General features: G+C 38.1%; 1 protein-coding gene across 4 annotated transcripts in view; it reads left to right on the top strand.

The window, feature by feature from the left end:
• The first annotated feature begins 5,314 nt into the window (after positions 1-5,314).
• The window catches only part of fhod1 (formin homology 2 domain containing 1), an 88,054-nt gene continuing 67,227 nt past the window's right edge, over positions 5,315-26,141 (top strand). For all 4 annotated transcript variants that reach the window (XM_041783725.1, XM_041783717.1, XM_041783710.1 and 1 more), the window contains exons 1-2: positions 5,315-5,595; positions 19,203-19,309. In XM_041783725.1, the coding sequence (XP_041639659.1) occupies positions 5,431-5,595; positions 19,203-19,309 (272 nt within the window). In that variant the 5' untranslated portion in view covers positions 5,315-5,430. The remainder of the gene's footprint in view (positions 5,596-19,202; positions 19,310-26,141) is intronic.

Below are 26,141 nucleotides of genomic sequence, written 5' to 3'. Positions count from 1 at the left end.
TCAGGCCAGTCAGGCCAGGTCCAAGTAGATTTGCCTGTAGCCCCATCTTGTGGATTTACAGAAAAGGTGTGGAGGATTGCAACAGCGTATTCTCAGCAAATGTATACTGTATACTGACATGAATTATGTTTGAATACATATGTATTATTATCACCTTCATAATGAGGAAAAATCATGTGAAAGAGAACTTTGAACAGAGATTACAAGTCTTCTTGTTTTTGCTCTTTTTCTTATAAATTGAGACCAAGATTTAAAATTTCCCTCCACATGTTAAGTACATAATCATGTAAGTAAGTGTCGGCTTAACACTGAACTTTTTGATAGGTTTTAGAGTTAGGACTGGCTTAGACTTGGACCAGCTTTTAGTTCAAGGCCCATTATAGTGTCATTCTGGACAAGTGAAAAAACAAGACTAGACTCAGGTCCAGGAGTGTGTTATAAAGGACAGGTGTTCAGTTTAAGTCACTATCACCCATACAAATGAAACAAAAACAGGATCAAAGCTGTTAACACTATCTTAAAGATATGTTTTAGAGAGTTATGCTGCTACAGGCTTGGGCTGCAAGGGGAACTGGCACTAAGCTGGCTGGCTTAAAGGTGTTTTATTTAGACAGGTTAAAAGTGAGTTAGGATGGTCCAAACAAGAGGAAATGAATGCATGAATAATCATCTCCATCTGAGCTGTGGAAACAGACTGAAGTGATGACTCTAAGAGACTTTTAAAAATGTATGCATAAGAAATTAAAGATGTAAATTTAGCCTTTAAAGTTGTAATCTACAAGATTAAAAAACAGGCTTAAAGCGGGCAATTCCGTTATTTTTAGGGGTGTGAATCCCTCCTTCTCGATATGTTTTGATTCCAGTCTCGATTCACAAGCTACGATTTGATTCACTGACGATTCATTAAAATACAGAATGATTTGGTCCGATTTGATCCGGTACAAACTGATTATGGAAATAAAGTTCGTTTTTGCTTTAACAAAAATTAGAAAAAAGGAGGAAACAAGATAATTTCATAATAATCCAAGTTTATATGAGTTTATCTATAGAGACTAAATGCCAGGCCTCCTGTTCAAAGATTCTGAAATTATGTTTAAGAAAGTTTTCGTCACACATATGCCCAGGTGTCTCACTTTAACAGTTTATTGGAAGATTAATATTAAAATTAGTGTTTACTAGTTCATACATTGTTGTCCTTCTGTACTTGTAGATTCCTTGGCATTATTAATCCTGATAACAGTAAAAACTACATATCAAAATTTCCCAAGAAGCACAAATTAAAAGCTGTTTAAAATCATAAGCAGATTTGATAGACAGAGCTCTGTGTGTCTGCAGGTACAGGAGAACAAGGGGTTAAAATAATACTGAAAACAGTCAAATAAAAACAGCTTTCTAAACATTAACTTTATTCTGTCATAATTCCTCTTAATGTGAGTATTTAGTCTTCATGTTACTAAAACATTTTTATCTCCTCTCTCTGTGTGTCTGACCGTTCTTGACTGTTTTGGTTCTTGAATTCATTCACTGAGATCAGCTGATCTCCAGCTCAGTGAAGTCCTCTCTGTTTAACATCATATCAGCTGGATCAGACGTATTGATTATGTCAGCTAATCAATCACTCTGATTAACCCCAGTTTTAACTCAGAAAAGCGTTTATGTTCAGGTCTGTTTGTGCAACGTTTAGCGTTAGCATCTTAGCTAAACTTTAGCACCGCCGTCTCAAGATTTATGAGCTGCCGTGGTTCTTAATGGCTTTTCTCCAGAGCGTACAGACGGGCAGGCATTTTGAAAGTTATCCCTCCTTCATATTTAGTCCACATGATTCTGAGGTGCAGAACTGTAACTGAAAGACGCTTCAGTGATGATTGGTCAAACACATCCAGCTACCTAGCTAGCACCTACAGTGAATGGAACTCCCATTTAAAGGTCAAAGGTCACAGTGGGTCATGTGAGAGAGAGGAAAGACTCTGAGCCAGAGCATGGCGGAGTGGGCTATGATAACAAGCTGCAGAGCCTCAGTGACCTGATCTCTAACGTTAAACTAGGGCTGGGTGATTATGGCAAAAATCTAAATCATGATTAATTGGGCTTTTAACCTTGATTACGATTAATGAATGATTATTCCACCCCCAGCCTCTGGTCAATGTGCAGGTCACAACTTGTCCAAGAGAGCGTTTTGGAGTTGTTGGATTGTGTATTTCATGAGTTTGATGAGGGAAAGCAAAAATTCCATCTGCTAATATAACGCTCATGGTGCAGCTGGTTTAACGGTCCCCCCAGACGTAGAAACAGCGTGCACCAACAACAAAAGGAAACTGACCTATTACTAAGACTGTAGGAATTATGGCAATGGGCGAATTTGCCAAAATGTTGAAGTATCCCTTTAAGATTCCCTCCTGTCATTGTAGAAAGATAGATGTCCAATATTAGATATGAACCTCTCCTATGAAACTATGAAACTCTCCTTTTATTGCAATATTTAGTACAGCTCAGTAACACAGTCTGTTTCACCTCTAATCACTGACTGCTTTAGCTTTTACACCACTGTTAGCAAACGAAGACTTCTACTACACTGAAAGTCTAGTTAAGTCCCATCTATCTCTCTTTGGCTTCAAGATGTCTCATTGTTCTTGGAACTAGAAAAGATAAAGGCTATTCAGAGGTGTTTTTGGAAAAATGGCAACCGTTCCTGATGTTTTTGAACTCCTTACAGACTTTACCACCAGGCTGAACAAAAACTGACACCCTCTTTTTATTAGCCCTCTCCTATCCTTTATTCTCCTTCTTCCCCTTAAATTGTTATATTTTTTATTTTATTTCTCCTTTTCATCACAGTTATTTCCTTAACAGAATCATCTTAGTGTTTTTTGTGTAATATTTTTATGTATATTTTTATATTTATCTTTATTTTTTGTGTAGAGATGTGGCTCCTCCAAAATAATAATGAAAATAATAAATAGTGAGAGTAGCAATATTTATTTATTTTTTCTTTCTCAACTGTGTTTGATCATTTCTATATTTCATAATGTCAAGAAGATCAAAATGTAAACAGTGAATGTTGAATAAAACTGAATAAAACTTGCGCTCTTCAATAAAGGAATGTAAACCGATACCGGTACACAACGGTACCCATTTTTGGTACTTTTGAGTGTGAATAATATGCAATAATAAATGTTAGATAACCTCAAAACTTCTGGATTTTTAATCAAAACACTATCAAATATCAGTGTTTTTTTTTTAAATACTCCAACATGGAAAACCTAAACTACTATAAGTACCATTATTTTTTCTTTATATTGCACAAATTAAAACCCAGCCCACTGACTCCTATTCCTCTAATTTCCCCTCTTGGAAAAATGTGTGTTGGGGTCCATGGAGGTTTAAAACAAATGGAAAATAGAGAATGAAGTCCAAATAAATAAAAGTATAAAATTTTACCACCTACCATATATTTGTAATGAGTGTAGTAATCCAGCAAAGGATAAACAGTTGATGAATGTAGCACAGCCAGCTTTGTTTCCACTGCTGTATATCCCATAGGACTACAAGGTGTGACTCACTTTATTTGGCCTGTGACTGACCTACCTTTAAATTCTCACCAACCAAGGAGTCCTAGGAACAAAATGCAGCAAAAATCTGCATGATGGCATCAGAAGGGATTAAGAAGTATACTAGAGACTTAACGGTAATTCATGGGTTTACTCCATATACCTGTGTGTACCCTGCACTAGAACAAGGGTTTCAGCTAATAAACAAGACACTTAGCTTTTTAAAAAAGGAAGTTTGTGTCAGACTCCCATCTTCAATCAACACAATAGTACATTATGCACAAAACGAGCCACGCTCTGCCCTTTGCCATGCTCTCTTTGTGTTAGGTTGGTATTTGGGGAATTTTTAAAAATAGATTAGCTGAATAAATTAATAAATGAATAAATAAACAGCTGTATGCGCTGGCACACTCCAAAAAGAATTTGGCAAGCTCTGCGCATGCAGTTTTCTAAAATCTCACTCTTAACTTTTCTGGAAAGTTGGCAGCCGTGGTTCTCGCTGCCACTAGAGGTCGCTATCCTCCCACCTCCTCATCTCTCAGGACCTTAAACTGGTAAAAACCCTGGACTGTGGTGCTGTGGATGTCTGATGTCTTCCTCGTGTGTTGTTTTTAGCTGACAAAGAGCAGGTCTCTGAGCCGAGCTGTAAACTGACCTCAGAACAGCTGCAGCCTCACACTGTTTCCATACGTCTCTTCATTATGTCATTCCCAATGTATTTTCATGCTGGACTGAAATGACGTCACGTGGAACGTCCACAGTCAAATTAGCGCACGTCAAAGCGGATGGCCTGTGCCTCTCCTTCAAAATAAAAGTATGGTTATCATTTTATTTCTTAATATCTTTTAAAATACACAATAACAACAACTCAGACAATTAAAGTTGAGTTAAAACCTAATTTTATCACTTACTGAGAGAGTTGTAGATCACTGTAGCAAGAAGAAATAGAACAAGTTCTAAACCTTAAAAGTATTTTCAAGATTTTGGTAGCTTTTTGTAAAAAACAGTTAAACAGTTACACTTAAAAAATCTGTCATCATCATCATCAGTGGAGTTTCTCCTTCCCTCTGCCAAATCAGGATAAACATACTACCACTAGATGTGCATTTAACAACAGCAAAGCTGTTGAGAAGCTTTAAATTTGATAAATAAGTCTTGGTCAGAAAGGTTTATTTATCTGTTTATTTATTCATTTCAAGGGCTTAAAAATAGGAGATTTTTTTTTTAATTTGCCCACTAACATTACTTATATTTATGTTTTCAATCAACTTTTCAGGCGTCCTTTATATCCAGCTTTTAGTTTAGTAGGCATCCTGAGTGTTTAAATCAAGTTACTGCCCAACTGCCCACCATAAAATTATATAATGTACAGGCTACATAAATATTTTAACTTTTTATACTGCTTTTCAAAAATTTAAATTAAATTGGATTTTATTTTTTATTTTATAAAAATGTTTAATTTTTTGGTTGTATTCTATTTTAGGTTCATTAAAAGTTAGAGAAGAAAGTTTCATTGCCTGAAATAAGCTTTTAACGGAGCGTAACGTTTTGGTTTGTTTTTAGAACAGAAGCCTAAAATCTTTAATATCATTGAAAACCACAGTGATCAATGTCTGTTTGTAGGGTAAATTATTTTGTGTTTTATATCATCAAGGATTTAGAATAATAGGGGAAATGCCATATGACCAGTTAACCGACTTATTTTGAAAGGCATCACCGGATGTGCACGTGCATACGTACAGTATCTTCACCAGTCTGCAGCCAAACCAGAGGGGACCCACGGCCGCGTCCTCTTCATTTAAAACTTTCCTCCTGAACGGGAGGGATCTGCAGCGAGTCACACCGAGACTTTTAGCCGCAGTGGAGTTTCGGTAACGCGAACATGGCTTCAATCGTGTGCCGGGTCCAGTACCTGGAGGACACGGATCCGTTTATCTGCACAAACTTTCCGGAACCTCGGAGACCTCCGACGGTGAACGTGGAGGAGAACCTGCCGCTCAGCGAGCAGATCGCCGGGATACACAAGCTGCTGGAGGCGCCTCTCAAGGTGGGTGATACCTGGACCACAGTAGGAGCATCAGGTTGGGTCTCTTTATGTCCTCTGCTGAATAAAAGACCAGATTCACCAGGACACTTTGAAGTTTAGACCATAAATACGGTACTCTGACTGACTGAAAAAGACAGAGACACAGGTGTGATGGATCCATTTCCTCGCCTGTTTATAATCAGGAGTTTTGATTTGTCAGTGCTCCTCAGATCAATAGCCTCTAATGTTACTCGATAATGGAAAATCCTAGATGTAGAAAAATTGAACCAAAGTAGTAAAATCAGCCTCAGGCTGTGTCTGTTTGTCACAGAATTTTCCAGAATAACCGAGTCAGTAAATAAATTGTTGGCTCATCCTGCAGTAGAAGTGGGATTCATTTTAAAAGAAGTGTGGTCTAAGGTTTTTAGTCTGTTTTTCTGGAAGCATGGGAGCTTTAGGTCTACTTTGATAGTAATAACCATCAGAAGGTTTCCCCAGTTTTAGCATGTATTTTAATGATTTTCTCCTTTTTTTTTATTAATTTGACAGTCCTCTGTTTTGACTGAGGTGATCCACTTTACTGGTCTAAAAGCTAGGACTTACTGATCCACAACTGAGACCTCATTGGAGCATATATAATCAGTAAAACATTAACCTTGTTGCCTCTGTAGCTTCAGCAGGCAGTGAAGCATCACTGACTCACTTTGGAGTCATGGTGGCACCTTCTGGACTGAGTCATGATTGAGGAGCGGGTTCAATCTGACTGAGATTTGATTCAGATAAACATGTTTACCTCCGGATGACCTGCAGTAAACTAGGTGATAGTCTGACTTTTCACATGGCATTGGTTCACATTTTAATGTGTCCTTGCTTCCATTCAGACCCACGAGATTAATCCTCATCACTGATAATTCAATAATTTACCTGCTGTTTACTTAATAATTATTTCTGTCTGTATCTAACATCAGAAACTAAGAAAAACATCAGCTTAACTCTGTCAGCTCAACGTATCCAAACTTCAAATTATTATTGAAATGCTAAAGAAAATAAGAACAAAAATAAAGTAAAATATAAAATGAAGAAATTGGTAAAGCCACGCAAGACAAAGTACTAAAAAATCTCTGACCATCAACATGTTTTTGGAAGTAACTTTGATGCTAAGAAGGGCTGAACGATTTGGGAAAATAATTGAATTGCAATATTTTCCCAAATACTGCAGTTTAAAAATGCCATCATTTCTAAAGTTCCTCATCTTATGTTTCTTCCTACAAACACAAGAAACTAATCATTCTATATTGTAACTAACACAATATTAGACTAAATTAGGGTTTAAGTATTTTGAAAAAATATGCCATCGTTATGATTTTGGCTTGTACTGGATATTTTGACTGTCAGGCCAAAGCTACGTTAAATTTTAGTCTAGTATTAGTCATCTTGCCAAATGCTAAACTTAGTTTTTGTCATTATTAGTCATCACAGATCTATTTTTGTTAGTCTTAGTCTAGTTTATGTCATGGAAAAAAATGCCTGTCGATGAACATCTTCAGTCATAGTTTCAGTCGACGAAATTAACACAGTTGACACCATAGCCACAAAATACAACATCACTGGTCTTCAGCTGATACCAACATTGAGGTTTTCCTCTGCTGTTGGGGCACAAAAGGCTATCACCCTAACCTGAAACACTAGATAGACTGTTTTGTATATCCATTGCATGGATATAATTCATATTCATATAGAAAACCTCCCATACAAGGACAGGACTTTTCAGAAATATTCTTAGAGGATGGTCAGATGAACGCTTTCTCTTTCCCTTTTATTATGAGCCAATCAGAGCACCAAAACAAAGTGAGGTAGTAGGCTCCGTAGCTCCAGTTGTAACCTGAGCTTGGCAGGCCGGTGCTGTTGTGGTTTATGAACGGGTGAGCTTGTGGTTGGATTAAACTCATGCTGAGGCCGGTAGATAGACATCCAAAAACATTTTCTCTGCCAAGAAATGCTTTCAGTTTGACTCTTTGCTCTTGTTCTACTAAATAAATGTGGTTCTTTTTACAGTCTCCATTAAATACAAATGATATTTCTTCTAACAGGTGAAGTCTTCTCCCCAATAACAAAACTTTTCTTTGAACTGTCAGTTTGGTACATAATAAAAAAACACATGGACTTCTGACTTTGATGTCCAAAGATACATCAGTGCATCCCAACGTAAACATTTAAGTCTGTTAGACCCAATAAATATGAAGCAAAAGTTTAAAAATACCAAGGTCTCATTAAAGTAGGACCCTTTGTAACTGTGCATTGCTGGGCGCCCTGGGTCAGTTTCCTGTCCAGTGGATGACTAATGATGCGTCTGTTTTTGTCCTGACCGTAGTTTCCCAATAGGAAGTGAACACAGTAACATGCTCCAGAGGCTAACTCAGCATGAAGTCACTCAGTGACATATCAGTCATATTTCATTGTGGCGCTCATTCCACAGCTGTCACAGAGGTTAAAGTACACCGACCCAGATAAAGTCTGCTCTAGTTTCTCCGGGAGTTTCTATTACGTACTGAGAGAGATCCTTACGCAGCATTGTGTGCTTCATGTGTCTTCTTCTTATCAAACCAGAGGTCTCCTCAGCCTTTTTTAACCCCAATTATCCATTTATGATCTTCAGGATACCACAGCTCACTACAAAACAATGTAAACTCCAGTACTTTTACTGCCACAGTACAAACACTTAGCTAGGCACCTTCTTTTGGGTCATTTCCAACTAAGATTGTCCAAATTCTAAAAATGTAAGAACTTTTTTGGGCATCCTCGTGTTTCTGAAAGGATTTAATCTCCATTGTTTTTATGATCCAAAACATCAAAACGTACAAAAACTTTAAAACCCTAAAGATCATCAGTCATATTTTAATCAAAAGCTGCTGCAGGTGCACTGTAAGGAACTAGTCTGTATGTTTTTATCTCAGATGATGGTGTATCTTCTTTTTTATTACTAAGGATAAAGCCTCCTTTAGACCAGATGACTGATTTTTTTGTTTTGTACACTGCAAACTCTGTATAGTCAAATTAACACTGTCAGAGTTAATAATGACACTTTTAAAGTGTCTGTATAGATCCATACAGGTGAGTGTGGATTTTACTCCTTTACGAGTTGGTACTTTGACACAAAATGTCACTATTAATTCTTTTTCAGTAAAAATTGACTCTTCTTAACCCTAACCAGTGTTACTACAGCTCAACACTTCTTTGCAGTGTTAGAAATTTACTCTACCTCTCTGGATCATTCTAAACTACTGAAGTGTCATCCTTGTATTAACACAGTAAGATGTAAATATTTATATTATAGGTAACTTTAAAAATGGAAATATTGCTGCAATAACGATCGAACAAAAAATGTAATATTTCTTTCCTCTTCAGGTGTAAATTTGAAGTATTTATGATTCAAATGATTGACTCATTGGAGTGCACTTTTCCTTATAAATAAAGATTGCTATTTTGTGTTGGTCACCAGTGGCAAGGTCAGGTTTTTTTCTGATATTATGGAGCAACGAGACAAATACAGAGTTGGGAACAACCCTTTGATAAGAATAAGCTCACCACCCTTTGCTTGTAGATGACCTCATGCTACAGACGAGGAGTCTAACTCAGTGGATAACTTCTCTCATGGTGCAGAAGTGTCTGCCATCAATAACACAACAATCCACCAGAAACATGAGCAGAGGAATCTCAGCAGGGATCACTGAGCCAGAAGCAACATCTAAACACATTTAAATACACCTAAACACAGATAAAAACGTATGTAAATACTCAGCCCAAGGGCATGGTGGGAAAACTCTCCCCATAGATTTGAAATTGGAGTTGGCAGAGCTTAGACAAATAGAGTTAAGACCAACTCTGAAATGTTCAACACTAAGTGTTCAACAATCCAATTTTTTGTGTGCAATAAAGGGACAGAACAAAATATCTACACTTTATACAGTGCTAACATTTTGGTAGCTTAAAGTCTCTGTGCTGTTTTTGTCAGTTTCAAAGATGGCTTGTAGTTGTTGATTAGGGTTTTTTTTAAATACCAGATTATTTAATATGATGCTAGAAAAAAGATCAGACTATGTTTTAACCTGTTTCAATATGACAGCAACAAAAACACAAGTCTGTGGCACCAAATTATGCACAATTGTTATAATCTCATCTGCATTCTGATGTCAGGCTGTTCAATTGCATTACTGCATAAAAGGCTGCAATTATCTTAGTATTCAGTAGTACCTGAAAGCTTTACAAAAAAAGACTGCAGAAAGAACTTCAAATGTAAACTGTTGCAATTTGTAGAAGCACTTTATTAAAAAAAGGATAAACTTGTATTTTTGGAAGATAGATTATTTTATAGCAGTGCAGTTAAAACTTCAGGTTTTGTGTTTTTTATGCTACTTGATGTTTTTATGTTTTGAGCTGAGAAATACCACATTAAACTATCATCCTCTGCATTTGCCTTGATAACCAAGCAAATAGACTCATGATAATTTTTATTATATCATAATCCTAACCACAAATTGTAGCATTGTCCAGTATTTCGTTTTTAATTACCAAAAATTGCAGCCAAACTCCTGGACTGTGTAAATTGCACCAATCGTTTCCAAATGAGACAATCTTTAAGGGACATTTTGGTTTACAAGAGATTTCATTCTGTGTTGCCCCGTATGTTGAGAGTATGCTGCAAGCACTGACAAAGTAGCTAGGCTATGCTACAGCAGGGTACAGCTGCTCCATTTAATTTAACTAATTTTACGTTAAATCAGGCCATTTTAGGTCAAATGATGTATCATCCAGCTATTCTGGATTGAGTGTCTTGAGCTCATCATGACAGCTGCTTTACATCTCCATTACAACAGCTTGCACAAATGCTTAGAGCTGTGTTCAAACTTATGACTCCCTTGTTTTTCAGTCTAAGATAATCAAAAACGCTGTTTTGTTCACACAGCAACAAAAATACAAACACAAATACTGCTTTGTTTTCCACCAAAGCTTAGCTCCTGGCATTTTTGTGACACACCGGAAGGACTAGAGAATTGTATTTGCTTACGTGGATTTGAATGGACCACAACATGAGTCTAAAAAACTGAGATTTTGTCATCTTATTGTATTTTTGCCAATGTTCTGTGCATTCATATATTTCTGTGCTCATTTTAGGTGATACCAATACACACCTTTTTTACCGTTATAAACACTTAAGTGTCATCTGTGCAAAGAGAGGCTGAGTAAAGCAGAGCTGAGAGAGCAAGGCCATAGACAGTCTGGATGTTTTATATTTAGAGCTTCATTCAAAATGTTCAGAATACACAGTAGTCCCCCTTGAGTGTATAGCACCCTAGGCAGTAGGGCTGGCAGTTAATCACAAATTAGATTAAATCGCAGTATGGCCTGCTGCAATTTTCAGATCACAGAAGTGTCAATATTTCTTTAACCTGAAATGCGTCAAAATTCCAGTTTAAAAAATCAATTTTTTAGCAGCGGCAGAGATTTTATGAACTTTATGCAAACATTCAAGTGTCAGTTTTTTTTTTATAATGGTTTACAAAAATCCTCCTTTTTGTGATATATATGTGTTTTTCTTAATGAAAATGAGTGACATAAAAATTTATAATGCCCTTAAACAAAGCAAATGACATGACATTTGCAATACAAGCAAAAATAGTATGCTCATTCTATCTAAAACTGATGAAGCCCAGCATTACTTCACTGAAGTCATACCCCAGCTGGTAGCCAGTAGGGCTGGGACGATTCACTTTTCTCCCGATTCGATTTTTTACGATTTTTTTAGGTGCCGATTCGATTTAAATTGCGATTCTACGATATTGCCGATTTTTGCAATCTTTAGTTAGCTTTTTAAACACCAGTGAAAAGATGAATGATAATGATGCCTACAGACTATATCAGAAAAAATACACATCACATGTGTATAACGATACATGACAAAATATGTCTAACTAGAGAATACAAAACAGTTATAAAATGGTCAAGTGCAGGATTTCTCAGTTTATTCACAACAATTTAGTATCAATTTCACAGAATTTGACACAGACTGAGCTAAATACTGAAAATGAAGTGCATAAAGTCTATACATACGTGTGTAGTATATATATGTATAACTTATTATGTAATTTTAAGTTAATATGGAATTTAACAATGTAGAATTAAGCTATTTAAAAAATATATAGTCCTGCATCATCTCGCATTTTACCTATCTTTGTTCAATCTGAAGATGAGGATTTTCCCCATTTGTTGCACTAAATTAAAATGCTACCGTGATTTTTTTTTTAAGAAAAGGGGAATAAATTATTATAGAGTGAATGTACTCCAATCCTTTATATTTCATATTTTATCCGTTTTTTATGTCATCACATAATGTGTTTGTGGAGGGAGATTATGGGAGACGAGCTGATCGTCACGTCCAGCTTTAAGACTGATGGACTGTGTTTTGCGGAGGGCATGACGTGACAGGCCAGTATTTCTTTCTTGTGTTACTGAAGCCGTCATTCTTAACGACACTACACGGGACAGGTCCTTACAAAAAAAACGACTGTGATTATGGTTGCACAAGTAGAGACCAACGGTAGCTTCAACGGGCTTGTTTGTTGCCGTTAGCTGTAGCGCTAACGCGATAGTAGATTCGAGTGTTTTACTCTGGCGTGGCATATCTTGCAAACGACAGTCTAACTCCTGTCTAAGTTTGTGCTGTCTTTAATGTTTTGGAAGCCAAAATAAGTCTACACATCCACTATGAATGCGGCAGAAGTTGCTCTGCTGGGTAGGTACAAGCAACCGGCTCATGCAGACCAGAAGTCTCGTGTGATCTCGTTGTCTCAAGAGAGAAGAGGCAAGAGTCAACTGCCAGCTAGCGATGCCTGCCGCCAACTAGCGGTCAGGGGGTGAAATTACACCACAAACTACAGCACCAACAAAGTGAATTAGCTAATTAATAAAAAATCGATACTGCATTTTAAAATATCGATACAATATCACGCCAGGAAGTATCGCGATATTTCAGTGTATCGATTTTTTGTCCCACCCCTAGTAGTCAGCCTCACCTCCCCCACCCCAGCTGCCTCCTTTATAGTGTAAAGCTTGTTGCATCCCCATATTCAGATTCATGCTACTATGGATTAAATGCTTTGGAAACATTTTCATTGATTCAATACACATGGTCTTACTTATGGAGCTATTTATTGCTTGAATTTGTCAAAAACATACCCACGATTCACCCAAGAATACTCACATATTAATCACAATATTGGGGGAAAAAAATCGCAATTAGATTATTTTTGCAAATGCCCTGATGGTTAGCCATCATACCATCATGGCATGATGGTACTAGTTTTATATTTTACTAATGCTTAAGGCAGATGTATACAGCTGATGTGTACGGCTGTAAACATCTGCAGAAATGTTCATATCTGATATATTTGATACCAATATTTAAGTTTTTGAGCTAATAACTGCTGATATCTGATCTGATGTCATGCCGATAATTTTGTACATCCCTGGTTTTAAAATGTATTTTACTGAAGAGTATCAAAGTATGAACCTTTATTTCATCCCACCCTGAACCTGTCTCCTGTTTTTTACAAAACATTCTTTGTAACTTCCTTGTTAGTTTCACAAAGGAGACTAAAATCAGCCTGCTGCGAGGCGTTCAGGCCCCGCTGGAATCTCCAGCATCAGATAAGGACAGAGCACCGGTCCCACTAGATTACATTCCTTCCCTGACTCCCTAATTGTTCCCATCATGCCCTGGGACTCGACTTTAAGGCTTCAGTGCAGTGATGGGATGATATGCTCTCCAGAATGAAACCAAACATCTCTGAATGCTTCTGCACTGTTCCTGGTTATTGTAAACCACTTTTATCCCCCTCCCTCTTCCCTGATGTGGGTCATGTAGAGTGATTGGGGAGGAAAAGGGTGGGACCTGTAAACAGGAGATAAGCTGGATGGAGGAATGGATGGACAGACGGATGTAATATTACCAGCATCTTGTTGATACGAAGCTAACAGACTTTTCCTTCCGCCCCTGTGAAGATGGCTTTAGCAGATGAAATTCATTTTATAGACTTGGTGTCTTTTTTGTCAAACTCAAAGATATGTTTAGGCCAGCTCAGCACAAAGACTGCCTGTCATATTTCTGGCTGGAACTGCTTCCAAGAAGCCCGTCCATGTATAAATTCCTGAGTTTGAAAGAGCATTGTTCCATTTATACCGTGAGGAATCTCTAAAGTGAAGAAAACAAGTCTTTTTGTCAACAAAATCCAAAGAAATGCAAGCTACCTCTCTGTCTCTGCAAATTCTGAGATTTGGAGTACAGTTATCCCTGAGAAAATATCTTTTCTATAAGGTCGCAATGCATTGGAGCATTTATCCCTCAGAATTGCATGTTCAGGATGCATGTTTGCACTAGTTTACAGAGTAACTCAGCATTGTCTGAGGAGGTAATTCAAGAAGCATCGTAACACTGGTACAGCTTGTTTTTTTATTATTGGAGATAAATATATTTTTGTATGAAGAACATTTTGATCATCATGATTCATGGACAAAGCTACAACGTACTCTCACCGGCCACTTTATTAGTTACACCTGTTCAATTGCTTGTTAACCCAAATGGTTAATCAGCCAATCACATGGCAGCAACTCAGTGCATTTAGGCATGTAGACGTGGTCAAGATGACTAGCTGAAGTTCAAACCAAGCATCAGAATAGAGACGAAAGGGGATTTAAGTGACTATGAACGTGGCATGGTTGTTGGTGTCGGACAGGCTGGTCTGAGTTTTTCAGAAACTGCTGATCTATTGGGATTTCCACACACAACCATCTCTAGGGTTTACAGAGAATGGTCCGAAAAAGAGAAAATATCCAGTGAGCAGCAGTTGTGTAAACGAAAATGCCTTGTTGACGTCAGAGACAGACTGGTTCAAGATGATAGAACGGCAACAGTTACTCAAATAACCACTCAATACAACCAAGGTATGCAGAATACCATCTCTGAATACACAACACATGGAACCTTGAAGCAGATGAGCTACAGCAGCAGAAGACCTACTGGTTGCCAGCTAAGAACAGGAAACTGAGGCTGCAATTAACCATAATTGGAAAACAAAAGACTGGAAAAAAGTTTTCTGGTCTGATTAGTCTGGATTTCAGCTAGTAGGGTCAGATTTTGGCATAAACAACATAAAAGCATGGATCCATCCTGCCTTGTATCAACAGTTCGGGCTGCTGCTGGTGGTGTAATGGTGTGGGGGATATTTTCTTGGCACACTTTGATCTACTTAGTACCAACTGAGCATTGTTTAAACTCCACAGCCTGCCTGAGTATTGTTGCTGACCATGTCCATCCCCTTCCCCTCAGTGTACCATCTTCTGATGGCTACTTCCAGCAGGATAATGCACCATGTCACAAAGCTCAAATCATGTCAAACTGACAGTGAGTTCACTGTATTCCAGTGGCCTCCACAATCACCAGATCTCAATCCACTAGAGCACCTTTGGGATGTGGTGAAATGGGAGATTCACATCATTGATGTACAGCCGACAAATCTGCAGCAACCTTATGATACTGTCATGTCAATATGGACCAAAATATCTGAGGAATGTTTCCAACACCTTGTTGAAACATTGCCATGAAGAAATAAGGCAGTTCTGAAGGCAAAAGGGGGTCCAACCCAGCACTAGCAAGGTGTACCTAATAAAGTGGCCAGCGGGTGTATATCTGTGTTTCTAAGCATAGCACAATGTAACGACTGGAGGGAAACTGTTAGCATAGAAGATATTACTAAACTATTCACCTTGATATTACAGAAAGACCTGTGAAAGAGTATTTCCACACTGAGGTCTTGCTGTTTCCTGCATAACAAATGAGAATCAAAATTTGAATTCATTGAAAAGGCAAACATATCAGCTCTCATTTGAGATCTTTGGATCAAAGCGAACTGTAAGTGAACTTTATTTTTAGCAGTGTTCAGCCCACAGTGCGTCACTCAGACCACTCAGTTTGGCAAGGCTTCAAAGTTTCTGGTAAAAATAACGGGAAGATGGAAAAGGATAAACAAGACAAAAAAAATCAGCATCAGTGATGAAATGAATAATGTCAAAGTTCAGTGTTAAAAACTCTGACTCTGGCTTTAACATTGCATTGAGTGTGAGGTTTCAGGGTGCATACAGAGAGAAATACAGAGTTAAGTTTGGGGGCATAAAAACAGAACTCTTTCCAGGACCTTTAAAAGACATGCAAAGGACATTTAAAAGAAGATTAACAGAGGACCTTTGCTCATAAATAATCCTGCCAGATGATCATACATACAAAGCTGTAATGTTGGTACAAAGGCTAGAAGTAAAGTCATGTGTTGGTGCTCTGCCACCTCACCCTCCACACTCGATCTTTCCAAAGGAGACTGAGCGGGAGGAGCAGCAGCTGTAGAAGAATGTGGCTTTGCTGGTTCCCAGTCTGCAGCCTGTTCAGCAACTCACATCCACCATCAGACCAGTTCGTTTTCTGCCCTCGGTTCCAGCCTCATACCTCACTGTGACTCACGGCTCATGGCCACAAGATGCATTGATGGCCAGGCTATAAATAGACAGAAAACATCCATCAGAAGTCATTCAATCTAAGACGGGCTGTTTACGGCAGTACACATGTCCGCTGCAGAGGAGTTAATTCAAAGAGTAGAGGACACGTCGGACAGATTAGATAATGATGATTGGATGTCAGATGTCCAAGAATCTCAATCTTAAATGCAGGAAACTTAGAGTAAAGTTTTCTCAGTAGTGTTTTTTCTAAATCTAGGAATATGTGCCTTGTTTAGTGAGTGCTTAAGCCTTTATCAGACTCCTTACTTTGCCATGCTGTATGTATTTTTATTTTATTCAGCCAAGTTTCCTGCATCGTTCATTCTAGACATGCAGCTTTGCATCCACTGGTGATTTTAGACTTTTTTTAGAGGGCATGCTAAAGCCCCTTAAAGTTGATCTCAGCACCTCTTAAAATGACAAGGGCACTGTCCAACCAGATTTTTAAAATCTGACAGGTTCTTTGTAAAAAAAAAAAAAATTTCATTTCCCAGCTATTTTACTAAATAAATCATAGTAAAAATCACCACTATGTCAAATTAATGGGCCTTATACAACGCATTCCAAATTATTATGCAAATGATATTTTTCTCTGATTTTCTGAAATATTCATTGCAAATGACAGTAAGTATAATTTTGAAGTCATCAACTGTCAGAGCATAATTCAGAATTTATCACAAAACTCCCATTGATAACTTTTTCAAAAATTAAAAAAAACTCATAATGCACTGTTCCACATGCACCATGAGTTTCTCTCCTTTTATGCCCATAGCAGCCAATGACACAGAGGTATTCTCTGCAGCATGAGATGGTGCAATGTCATGCATGAAGATCATTTTGCTACAGAAGGCACGGTTCTTCTTTTTGTACCATGGAAGAAAGTGGTCAGTCAGAAACTCTATATACTTTGCTGAGGTAATTTTTACACCTTCAGGGACCCTAAGGGGCCTACCAGCTCTCTCCCCATGATTCTGGCCCAAACATGAGTCCGCCTCCTCCTTGCTGACGTCGCAGCCTTGTTGGGACATGGTGGCCATCCATCAACCATCCACTACTCCTCCATCTGGCCCATCCAGGGTTGGACGGCACTCATCAGTAAACAAGAATGTTTGAAAATGAGTCTTCATGTATTTCTGGGCCCACTGCAACCGTCTCTGTTTGTGAGAATTGGTTAGGGTTGGCTGAATAGTAGGTTTATACACGACTGCAAGCCTCTGGAGGATCCCACACCTTAAGGGTGGTGGGACTCCAGAGGCACCAGCAGCTTCAAATGCCTGTTTGCTGCTTGTAATGGCATTTTAGCAGCTGCTCTCTTAATCCGATGAGTTCGTCTGGCAGAAACCTTCCTCATTATGCCTTTATCTGCACAAACCCATCTGTGCTCTGAATCAGCCACAGATTTCTTCACATTGCACTATTTGAGGCTTTTCAGCAACTGAAAAATCCTTTTTCTTTCCCATATTGCTGAAACCTGTGGCCTGCTTTATAATGTGGAACATCCTTCTTAAGTAGTTTTCCTCTGTGATTTTATATTGTAGTGTTAGAGGGTCATTCCCTACAGTGTGTTTGTGACATCATGAGCCCACATATTAGCCCCACCAAAATTAAAAAAACTTTCTTATGGTCTAAATCCAGAATTCAGTTGTATATAAATCTCTCTCAACATGTTCACAGCAACCATATTCCAACATATCTAGTGGGTCTTTAATCTAACTCTATGGAGATCCAAGCCCTGATCCCAGGGCAGAGTTTTCCCATCATGCCTTTGTGCAGAGTGTGTAGATGTGTTTTAGATGTTTTAGCTGCATATAGATGTCGCCTGTTGTGCAGTGATCACTGCTGGGATTCCTTTGCTCATGTTTCTGGTGAAATGTTTGTTTTAATGTAAAACACTTTCTGCACCATGAGTGAAGCTGTCTGCTAAGTTGGTCACTTGCTGACTGTGGTAATCCATGCTCTATGAAAACAGAGTGGCTGCAGACTTTGAACTCAGGGCATGTTATAGCGCTGTGTCCATCTCATTAGTCCATGATTACTATAAGATACCTCACATGGCCATAGCAGTTTGATGCGACGTGTTAATCTTAGAATGTAAAGTACCTAGTAAAGTAATTGGATTACAAATAATTCAGATTTACACCCATTGTGAAAAGAAATAGTGGAGAAATATCATGGATTTTGAATGCCCAATGAAAACTACATTACATTTTAGTCTAGTTTTAGTCATCTTTACAAAAACTCAAGTTATTTTTTGTCAGTTTCAGTCATCCCAGATCTAGTTTTGTTAGTCTAGTTTTCGTCATAAAAAATAAGCTGTCAACGTTAATCATAGTTTCAGTCGTTGACATTAACACTGGATCCAACGATCACTTTAGGAGCTAAACACTTCTGAAGTTCTTGTTCCTTAAATGCTCCTGGTTTCATCTATGAGCTTTGTGTGTTGTGTTGTAAATGACACTAATTCTATTCATGCAGGTGTGTAGTTTCATTTACCTGTATGAATGGAGGATCTGATCTCAGAGACACACCTGCTGGCTGCACAGTCACAGTGTGGGTGTGTCAGATCCACATAAACAAAGCATCTCATTAACATAATACAATAGCAATACAAGCAAATTAATGTTATAGTTTTGGAAACATTCACACTTTCTCTCTTTTAGAGCACTGTTGTCCTAGTTCAAATTTCTCTGCTTTTTTGGATTAAGTTCCTCTTAAAGAAAAGTTTTTACTGAGCAATCCAGGATCCAGGGGATAAAATGCCAAGAAGGCATTTGATATAGGGCCTCAGATAATAATGTGTTGATGTATAAATGACATACAGTAAATAGAGTTGACCTCATTAGAAGAACAGGTTTTGTGGCTTTTGTTTGTGTATCAGTGTTACAGCAGCTGCTGCAGGATCTGTTTATACTGACATTAAAATAAAGCTCACCTGATCTGGTCTCTGTCTCTGTCTGTCACACTGGGATGCATGAAGATGTGTAATAAACTAAATATGACCTTGTGTTGTTTTTCTTTTTTTGTCTTAGCTGGAGGAGTGCACACTTCAGTTGGCTCCTAATGGAAACTATCTGGACCTGGACTTGTCCATGGCTGAGCAGAGAGACGAGCTGGAGAGCTTCTACGAAGATTTGGCGTAAGAACACCTTTGTCTTCTCTACCTGTCTGTTGTTATGCTCCGTCTCACCTGTCATGGCCGCCCAGTGAGACCAGCTCTGCCCTGTGTGTTTAAAATAATGCCCCACCCATCACCCAGTGAGAGCAGCCGCTGTGATCTGCCTGTGATGGAGGTTATTGCTGAAAAGATATAAAGACAAAGTGGATAGCTGTAAACCGTAGAGGTGTACCGGTTCACAGAAGTCATGGTTCAGCTTGGTTTAGGGGTCACGTTTTGGTACGGGTTCATCTGGCTCATTAGTTAGGTCCATCAGTTCTGTCAACATGAGTGCATTAATGTTAACAACATCAAACTGAAAGACAACAGGGGTAGGACCATTTCCTTTTAGGGGAATAAAAATCAAACATTCACAGAAAGTTCCCTGCTGCAGCTCGGTCCTCCTGTCTGTTTCAGGACTGAATCAGAGGCAGAAATATTTCATGCCTGATCTTTGCTATATTTGCATCAGAAAAACACAACTCCTGTGGGAACAATAATGTTGATGACCGCAGAAGATCAAACCAGTAATCAAAAGTTAAAAATCATCCATATGGTCTTTGAGCAGTATTTCTCTTAAAAGGAACCCTGTATGATCAGACAAATTCCTCTTGTTGGATAGATATTTATATCTCTTGTATGTATATTGAACTAAAAAACTCACTAGATATCTGCATTTTAAGTAAATTTGAGTTTATAAACTCCAAGCTGGTGGTGTGACGTCACAGTTCCGCAGCGCTCCTCACCGTTGCAATGCAGTAACCACTGTTTCAGACTGGCAGCCTATAAGGCTGCATCTCACACATGTAGAATTTTAAAATTTGAGGTCTCTTCTATTTTTTATTTGCAGTATGAGCAGTTTATCTGTCCATCTAGACAGGAAGATGATAAATACAGAGCCATATTTACCTTCTTGTAGCAAATATTTGTGTCCACATCTGCAGAATATGTTTGAAATCCGTTTCTTGATGAACCAGATGAACGCCACGAGCTAAAAAGCGTCTGTTTAATAAAGTTGTTCGAAACTTCTACTCTTTATGAAGCTTTGTGTTTCCACACGGTTCAGGTGAAGGTAAAGACAGTATGAAGGCACTTCCAGTTTACACTTTTCAAAGTAAAAGTCCACTTTAGCATTTCTTTGGAGAAACTCCCTTCGTATGAACATAATGCTTCTATTTTGAAAAGCTCACTGCACGCTTCCACTATACACTGAATCCAGTCACTTGTAGGGAGTTTTGTTGAGTTTAAAGTCAGGAGGAATGACAGAGCTTTGACAGCAGGGACACGAAGCTAACACACAGCAAACTCAGCCTGGCATGAAAGCTGTTATGGCAGCAAACCATCTGAAACATGGTTACTGCATAGGAATGGAGAGGAGCACTCAAAGGGAGCACTGCAGAACTGTGACATCACAGTACCAGTGTGTACCAAAACATGGTGGCCTCCTGGTGGGTTTATAAGCTCAAATTTTCTCAAAATGCAGATATCTTGTGAGTTTTTAGTTCAGTGTACATACAAGAGATACAAAAACCTATCCAACAAGATGAAATTGTCTGATCATGCAGGGTTCCTTTTAAGGTTAAGGCTCATATGAAGCTGCTAAGTTTAAGATGAATCACACAGACAGACGAAAACGTCAGCAACAGCTGTCACAGTGAATCACACTTAAGAGTAAACGTGATGAAATCTGTTATCTGGAGAGTTGATGACACTTCCAGCACTTCATAAATCACTGTCAGGCTTTGTGTTGCAATCAGTCCTGTTAATACTACACGCTGATTAATTTATAAGACAGTGAATGATCAATTTCATCTGCCAAAAAAATTAAAGATAAAAAATGTGATCAGGGCATTGCTGGTCTGGGTGCATGAACCAGTGTTTGGAGAACTAAACAGTTATCCTCATCTCTTTATGTAAATTAAAGAACTGTCTCAGAAAAGTATCGGTCACTGCCGTTGAAACTTTATTTGTATACCATCGTTTCATAACCGAAGTTATCTCAAGACACTTTACAAAGAGGGCAGGTCAGGACTACAATCTTTGTTGCTGTCTTTTATAATAGACCACTGTTATTCATTGATATCATAATAAAGACAATACCTCATTATGATAAAGACCAGCGTTAATCACCATGAGCACAGCACTATCAGTATTTAGTCCCGTTACCATGGTGACATGAACCTTCCCTAACTATAGGGCATGACTGTAGAGCAGACTCATGTTGACAGCTGTCTGCTGAAGCTGCACTGGGGTTGGAATGGGTTAGAAGGGGTACTGATAATCTCACAAATATAAGTATTTTAGAACAAAATATTTCGAAAGAATTATATAGACAGTTTAGAGAGGGGAACTGTCCTACAGCACTAAAATAATAATGTTGATAAGGATGTTCTAGGATTCTTTACTGTATCAGTTACCTCCTCAGTGGACTTACAGGATCGTCTCCACTCAGCTGAGGTTCAGTCGTTGTTGTCAGGTTGAGTCGAAGGCAGATCACATTTGTTTCTCAAATCAGAGCCTTAACACCGACTACCTACTCTTTCATTTGCGTGTGCAGACATAACAGCATATCAGCAGGAGTTGCTGTGGTGATAACATAGTATGTTATTAGTAGTATGTGCTGTGTTTACTTATTTTTTTCTGCATGGTGGGGTGGTTATAGAACCAGAATTTTAATTTCATCATGTAGTAAAATCAAATATATCTGTGCATGTTTCATTCACACTAGATGAAATGGATAACCTTGTGAAGCAGATGGATTTGCCAGACTCGATGTCTGTCATCAAGAAAATCCATCTTGCAAAGCTCCAATCCACAACGTTTATGCCGTTCAGAGCACTGTTCAGACCAATGAGCATCATTTGAGGATAACAAGGCGGTAGCTATGGGCAGGGTTTAGTTTTTCTGGAAGCTATTAGCAATGTCTTCCATCTGTGTCTCTGTTAGCTTGAAAGTAGCTGTTGTACAGCAGATTTTTATTAGAACCTGGCCACATTTCTTTATTGAATAAAGTGCAAAGAACATCAGTAAAAGCTTTCCATGACAGAAAAGATTTTTTTGCTCTTCCCCCAGCCTCGGCATGAGTTTGCAGTCGTTTCGGGTGGGTTTAGTTGTATAGTAAGACGGTGTATACAGTGGCTGCTACTACTAAAGCGATTAGCTCAACTGTAGCAGTAGCAATGTGGCTGTGGGTTAAGCCACATTTCTTTATTAAAACAGGAGCAAAGAGACTCAACGAAACTTTTATCCACATCATAGCCCACTGTTCATATATTATGGCAACGTTTTCCTATTCAGGAGCTGCGCATGCGTGCCTTGTTTTGTGTCGTCATTCTGGTTGGCCCGCAATAAATGTGATAGACAGCACGTTCCTCCACTCAGCTTCTGAGGATTTTTCAAAAGTCCTGCCCTTCCAAACACTTTCTTTGGGATCTTTCCCAGATGAATTGGAAATAAATCCATGCCATAGATATATGGAACAGTCTATCTAGCGTGTTATAAAAGTCTGCCCACCCAATATTGGAATATTTTTATTTTCCTAAATATCAACATGACACAATTTCAAAACTTGACAGAGACCCAGTAAAGCATGAGTGATTCCATAATAGAGTTTGGTGATGTGTCATTTAATTGTTTATGTTTAGCTCTTTGCTTTAATGGTATTTTAGGGAAAATGCATTCCAATGCATATTCAGGTGTTACTTCTGCATTTGTCTTCTTGAACAAGCCTGTAATGTTGTACTCAACTCAATACTGTGCATTATATCATAGATAAAAGGTTACTACACCTGTGGTTTTAAGTTTCAGTTATCTTTCTGAGATGTGTTAACCTGCTACTGAAAACACCATGTGGCTCTTCACAATAAAAGTTTGAATAAAGTTCACAATAAAAGATGTTTTGGACAGACTAACAACCACAGACTTTTATTGTGAAGAACCTGATAATAATATGACTATTGTTGATTTAATTTCACTTGAGCAGAGATCTCAGATTAAAATTCAGTTTTTGACCATGTTTAGAGCCACAGCTTTCATCATCCAAATCATTACAGTACTAGGCTCAATGATCCATTCCAGCACAGAAATTGTGTTAAAGCCCCAGACAGACCAACAAAGATGCTCTTTAAAACAAGCAAACACTCTATCTTATTGTTACGGACCTCAAACTTTAAGAGGAAAGGACAAGCGTTGTAACCAATTACTGTGCTGCATGTTACGGCAAGAGAAAGTTAAATGTCTGAGCTGAGCTGAACTGAGCTGTTTTCTGTCACATACTGTGCTGTTATGCTACTGTTTTTTTACCCACCTCTGTGGCTTGTGTTTGAGCTAGTGATGGGATCAGTTTTGCTTTGTGTGGTTGCTACATCACAATGTGTCACACCCCTGAAAAGGGGAGAAATAATCACAACAGTGATTCTGTGCTGTTTCCTCATCAAGAGCATCCTTTACCATATTTACAAGTAATGAGCATTTTACAAAATATGCATGTACATGTACATGTAAATATGCATGCTTGTTTCAACATAGGAAGAGGTAGAGGTAGGTAATACTCATATTTCCTTTAAAGCAGAAAAGATAAACAGTATTAACTGTAATAAATTCTTTCCTTAATTTCCTTTCTTTAAACCAAAAATAGATCTAAAGTGCTCAAAAACAAATATTCCTTCTCAAACTAATGCTAAATATATAAATAAAAACACATAGAAAACAATAAACATCTTTACAATACGTTTCTGCATCAGTTCACACGAGAAACAGAAGAATAATACAGACCACGCTACACGCAGCACAGCTACGGGTCATCCTGCAGCTCTGAGCAAGGGCTCGCTTACTAGCAAAGTTACTCTTCACAAAACACATCTTAAACTTACTCAAAACATTACAACAACATCGTCACAAAACTCTAAACATGTTAGAAAGTAATTTCGGACATGTTAGCTGTACTTTTGACCATAAACATACCTGAAAAGGGGAGAAATAATCACAACAGTGATTCTGTGCTATTTCCTCATCAAGAGCTTTTAGTAGAATGAAGAAAAGACTGCGTATCCCCCTAGCGTTTCTGTGAGGCAAAAGCAATTGATCACAGATGAACTTAGCTCAGCCTACTAAGTAGAGCAAAGATAAACATAACCAAATCTCACTTTTAACATTAAAGAATAAGGTAAATAATGTATTTTAAAACCTCGTTTAGTACTTAAACTATTCCTTGTTACATCAAACTAATTTTAAAAGTATTTTAAATGTTTTTTAATATTTTTAGTCACTTTAACTGAACTGTTCTTGTGCATATACTTTTTAAATAATCTTGCATACCATTAACTTGTTTTTATCCTTACTTATTTAAACATAACTTTTCAACTTGTCACAAATGCATGTGTTTAAACTGCTGATTATGGAGTATAGTAGTACCAGTATAGTACCAGTGATGATATTAATACTAGTTTACCTCCCACCACTATCCCACTGTCATATTTAAAGCCCACTCATACACGAATTCAGCCATATTTCAGGCCGACAGCAACGCCACAGCTCATCATTTAACCTTGGCTGATTATGCACATCAGAAATGAAGAACGCTCTTGTAGTGTGACATAATTAAGGATCTATCCAAGACGCCCCACGACCATGATTTAACAAGACTAGCATGTCAGAATTTTTCTTACATCGTCGTCTAGTTTGCCTCCCTGACCTGACGTCACTCACATGAATCGTGAAACCTACCAACGGCAGAGCATTTGCTACTTATCTCTGTATCATTATTTACAAGGGATCAGTCTGTCAGCCAAAACTAGTCAAGATTTCAGTTGTATGATCTGACATGGTGCTATCGTGAACGACCAATATAATAACGACCAAAAGTGGTTCTCAACTGGTCGGACATCATTACCCACCACCTCTTACGAGAAATTATGACCCATATTTTTAAAGTTTTCAACCCCTCAAATTTATCTAATGAAGAATTTGGCAGTTTGGACCATAAATGAAACAAAACGCAATCAATCAAAGAGGCCAAAACAAACATTACAGAAGGAAATGCCTGCATGCATTTAATTTTACCCCATTTTCCCAAGACAGCATGGAAATTTGGTAATTTCATAAGGAATTTCATCAATATGTTGGAAAAACCTGCTTGTTATCCAGAGAAAAGGAGATAAATAGATTTAAATCTTGAGACAAAAACTGGAATTTACTCCTCATCATAGGAAACCTATAGAATACATGTATGCATGTTCCCTTTGGGCTTCTATACAATAGACTCCCTGCTGGATTTTTTTCCCTGGCACACATTTCGTGACCAACTTGAAAGAGCTCCTCGACCCATTTTTGGGTCCCGACCCACCAGCTGAGAACCACTGCTTCAGGGGACTGACAAGAGGTGGAATTCAGCTTAATGGCTTAATTCAGCGAGCTTGATAAGATGGAAAACTGCAGCTGTGCTGATTTCATTGATGCTTTGTTTAAGTTGCAAGACTGCTCTGCAGCATCCATCTGTAGGCTCTGTTGGGGGGTTAACATGTTGTCTCTTCACTCTTCTGATTCTGCCTGTAACATGAGCCTGCAAAGAGGGATTAGGTTAGAGCTTTGATGCCAGACACAAACTATGTTCTGCTGCTGCCATAAACATTTAAACTAGGGCTGCCATTAATGCATTAATTGAGATTTATTAAAGTCCATAATTAGTTCATCATTTTTTTTTTGGCATGGCTGTCCTTATTTTCTTTTTAATCCATTGCAACTTCCTCTTTCCATTGTTAGGTTCATGTCATAATCTTTAATCCAACCAAAGTTCCTTTTTGTCTTTCAAAATAAA

The sequence above is a fragment of the Cheilinus undulatus genome, linkage group 1 (genome assembly GCF_018320785.1).
Source record: "Cheilinus undulatus linkage group 1, ASM1832078v1, whole genome shotgun sequence".
Taxonomy (NCBI): Eukaryota; Metazoa; Chordata; class Actinopteri; order Labriformes; family Labridae; genus Cheilinus; species Cheilinus undulatus.
Note: the sequence above shows the minus strand (reverse complement) of the source record. Positions and strands in the feature narration are given on the sequence as shown.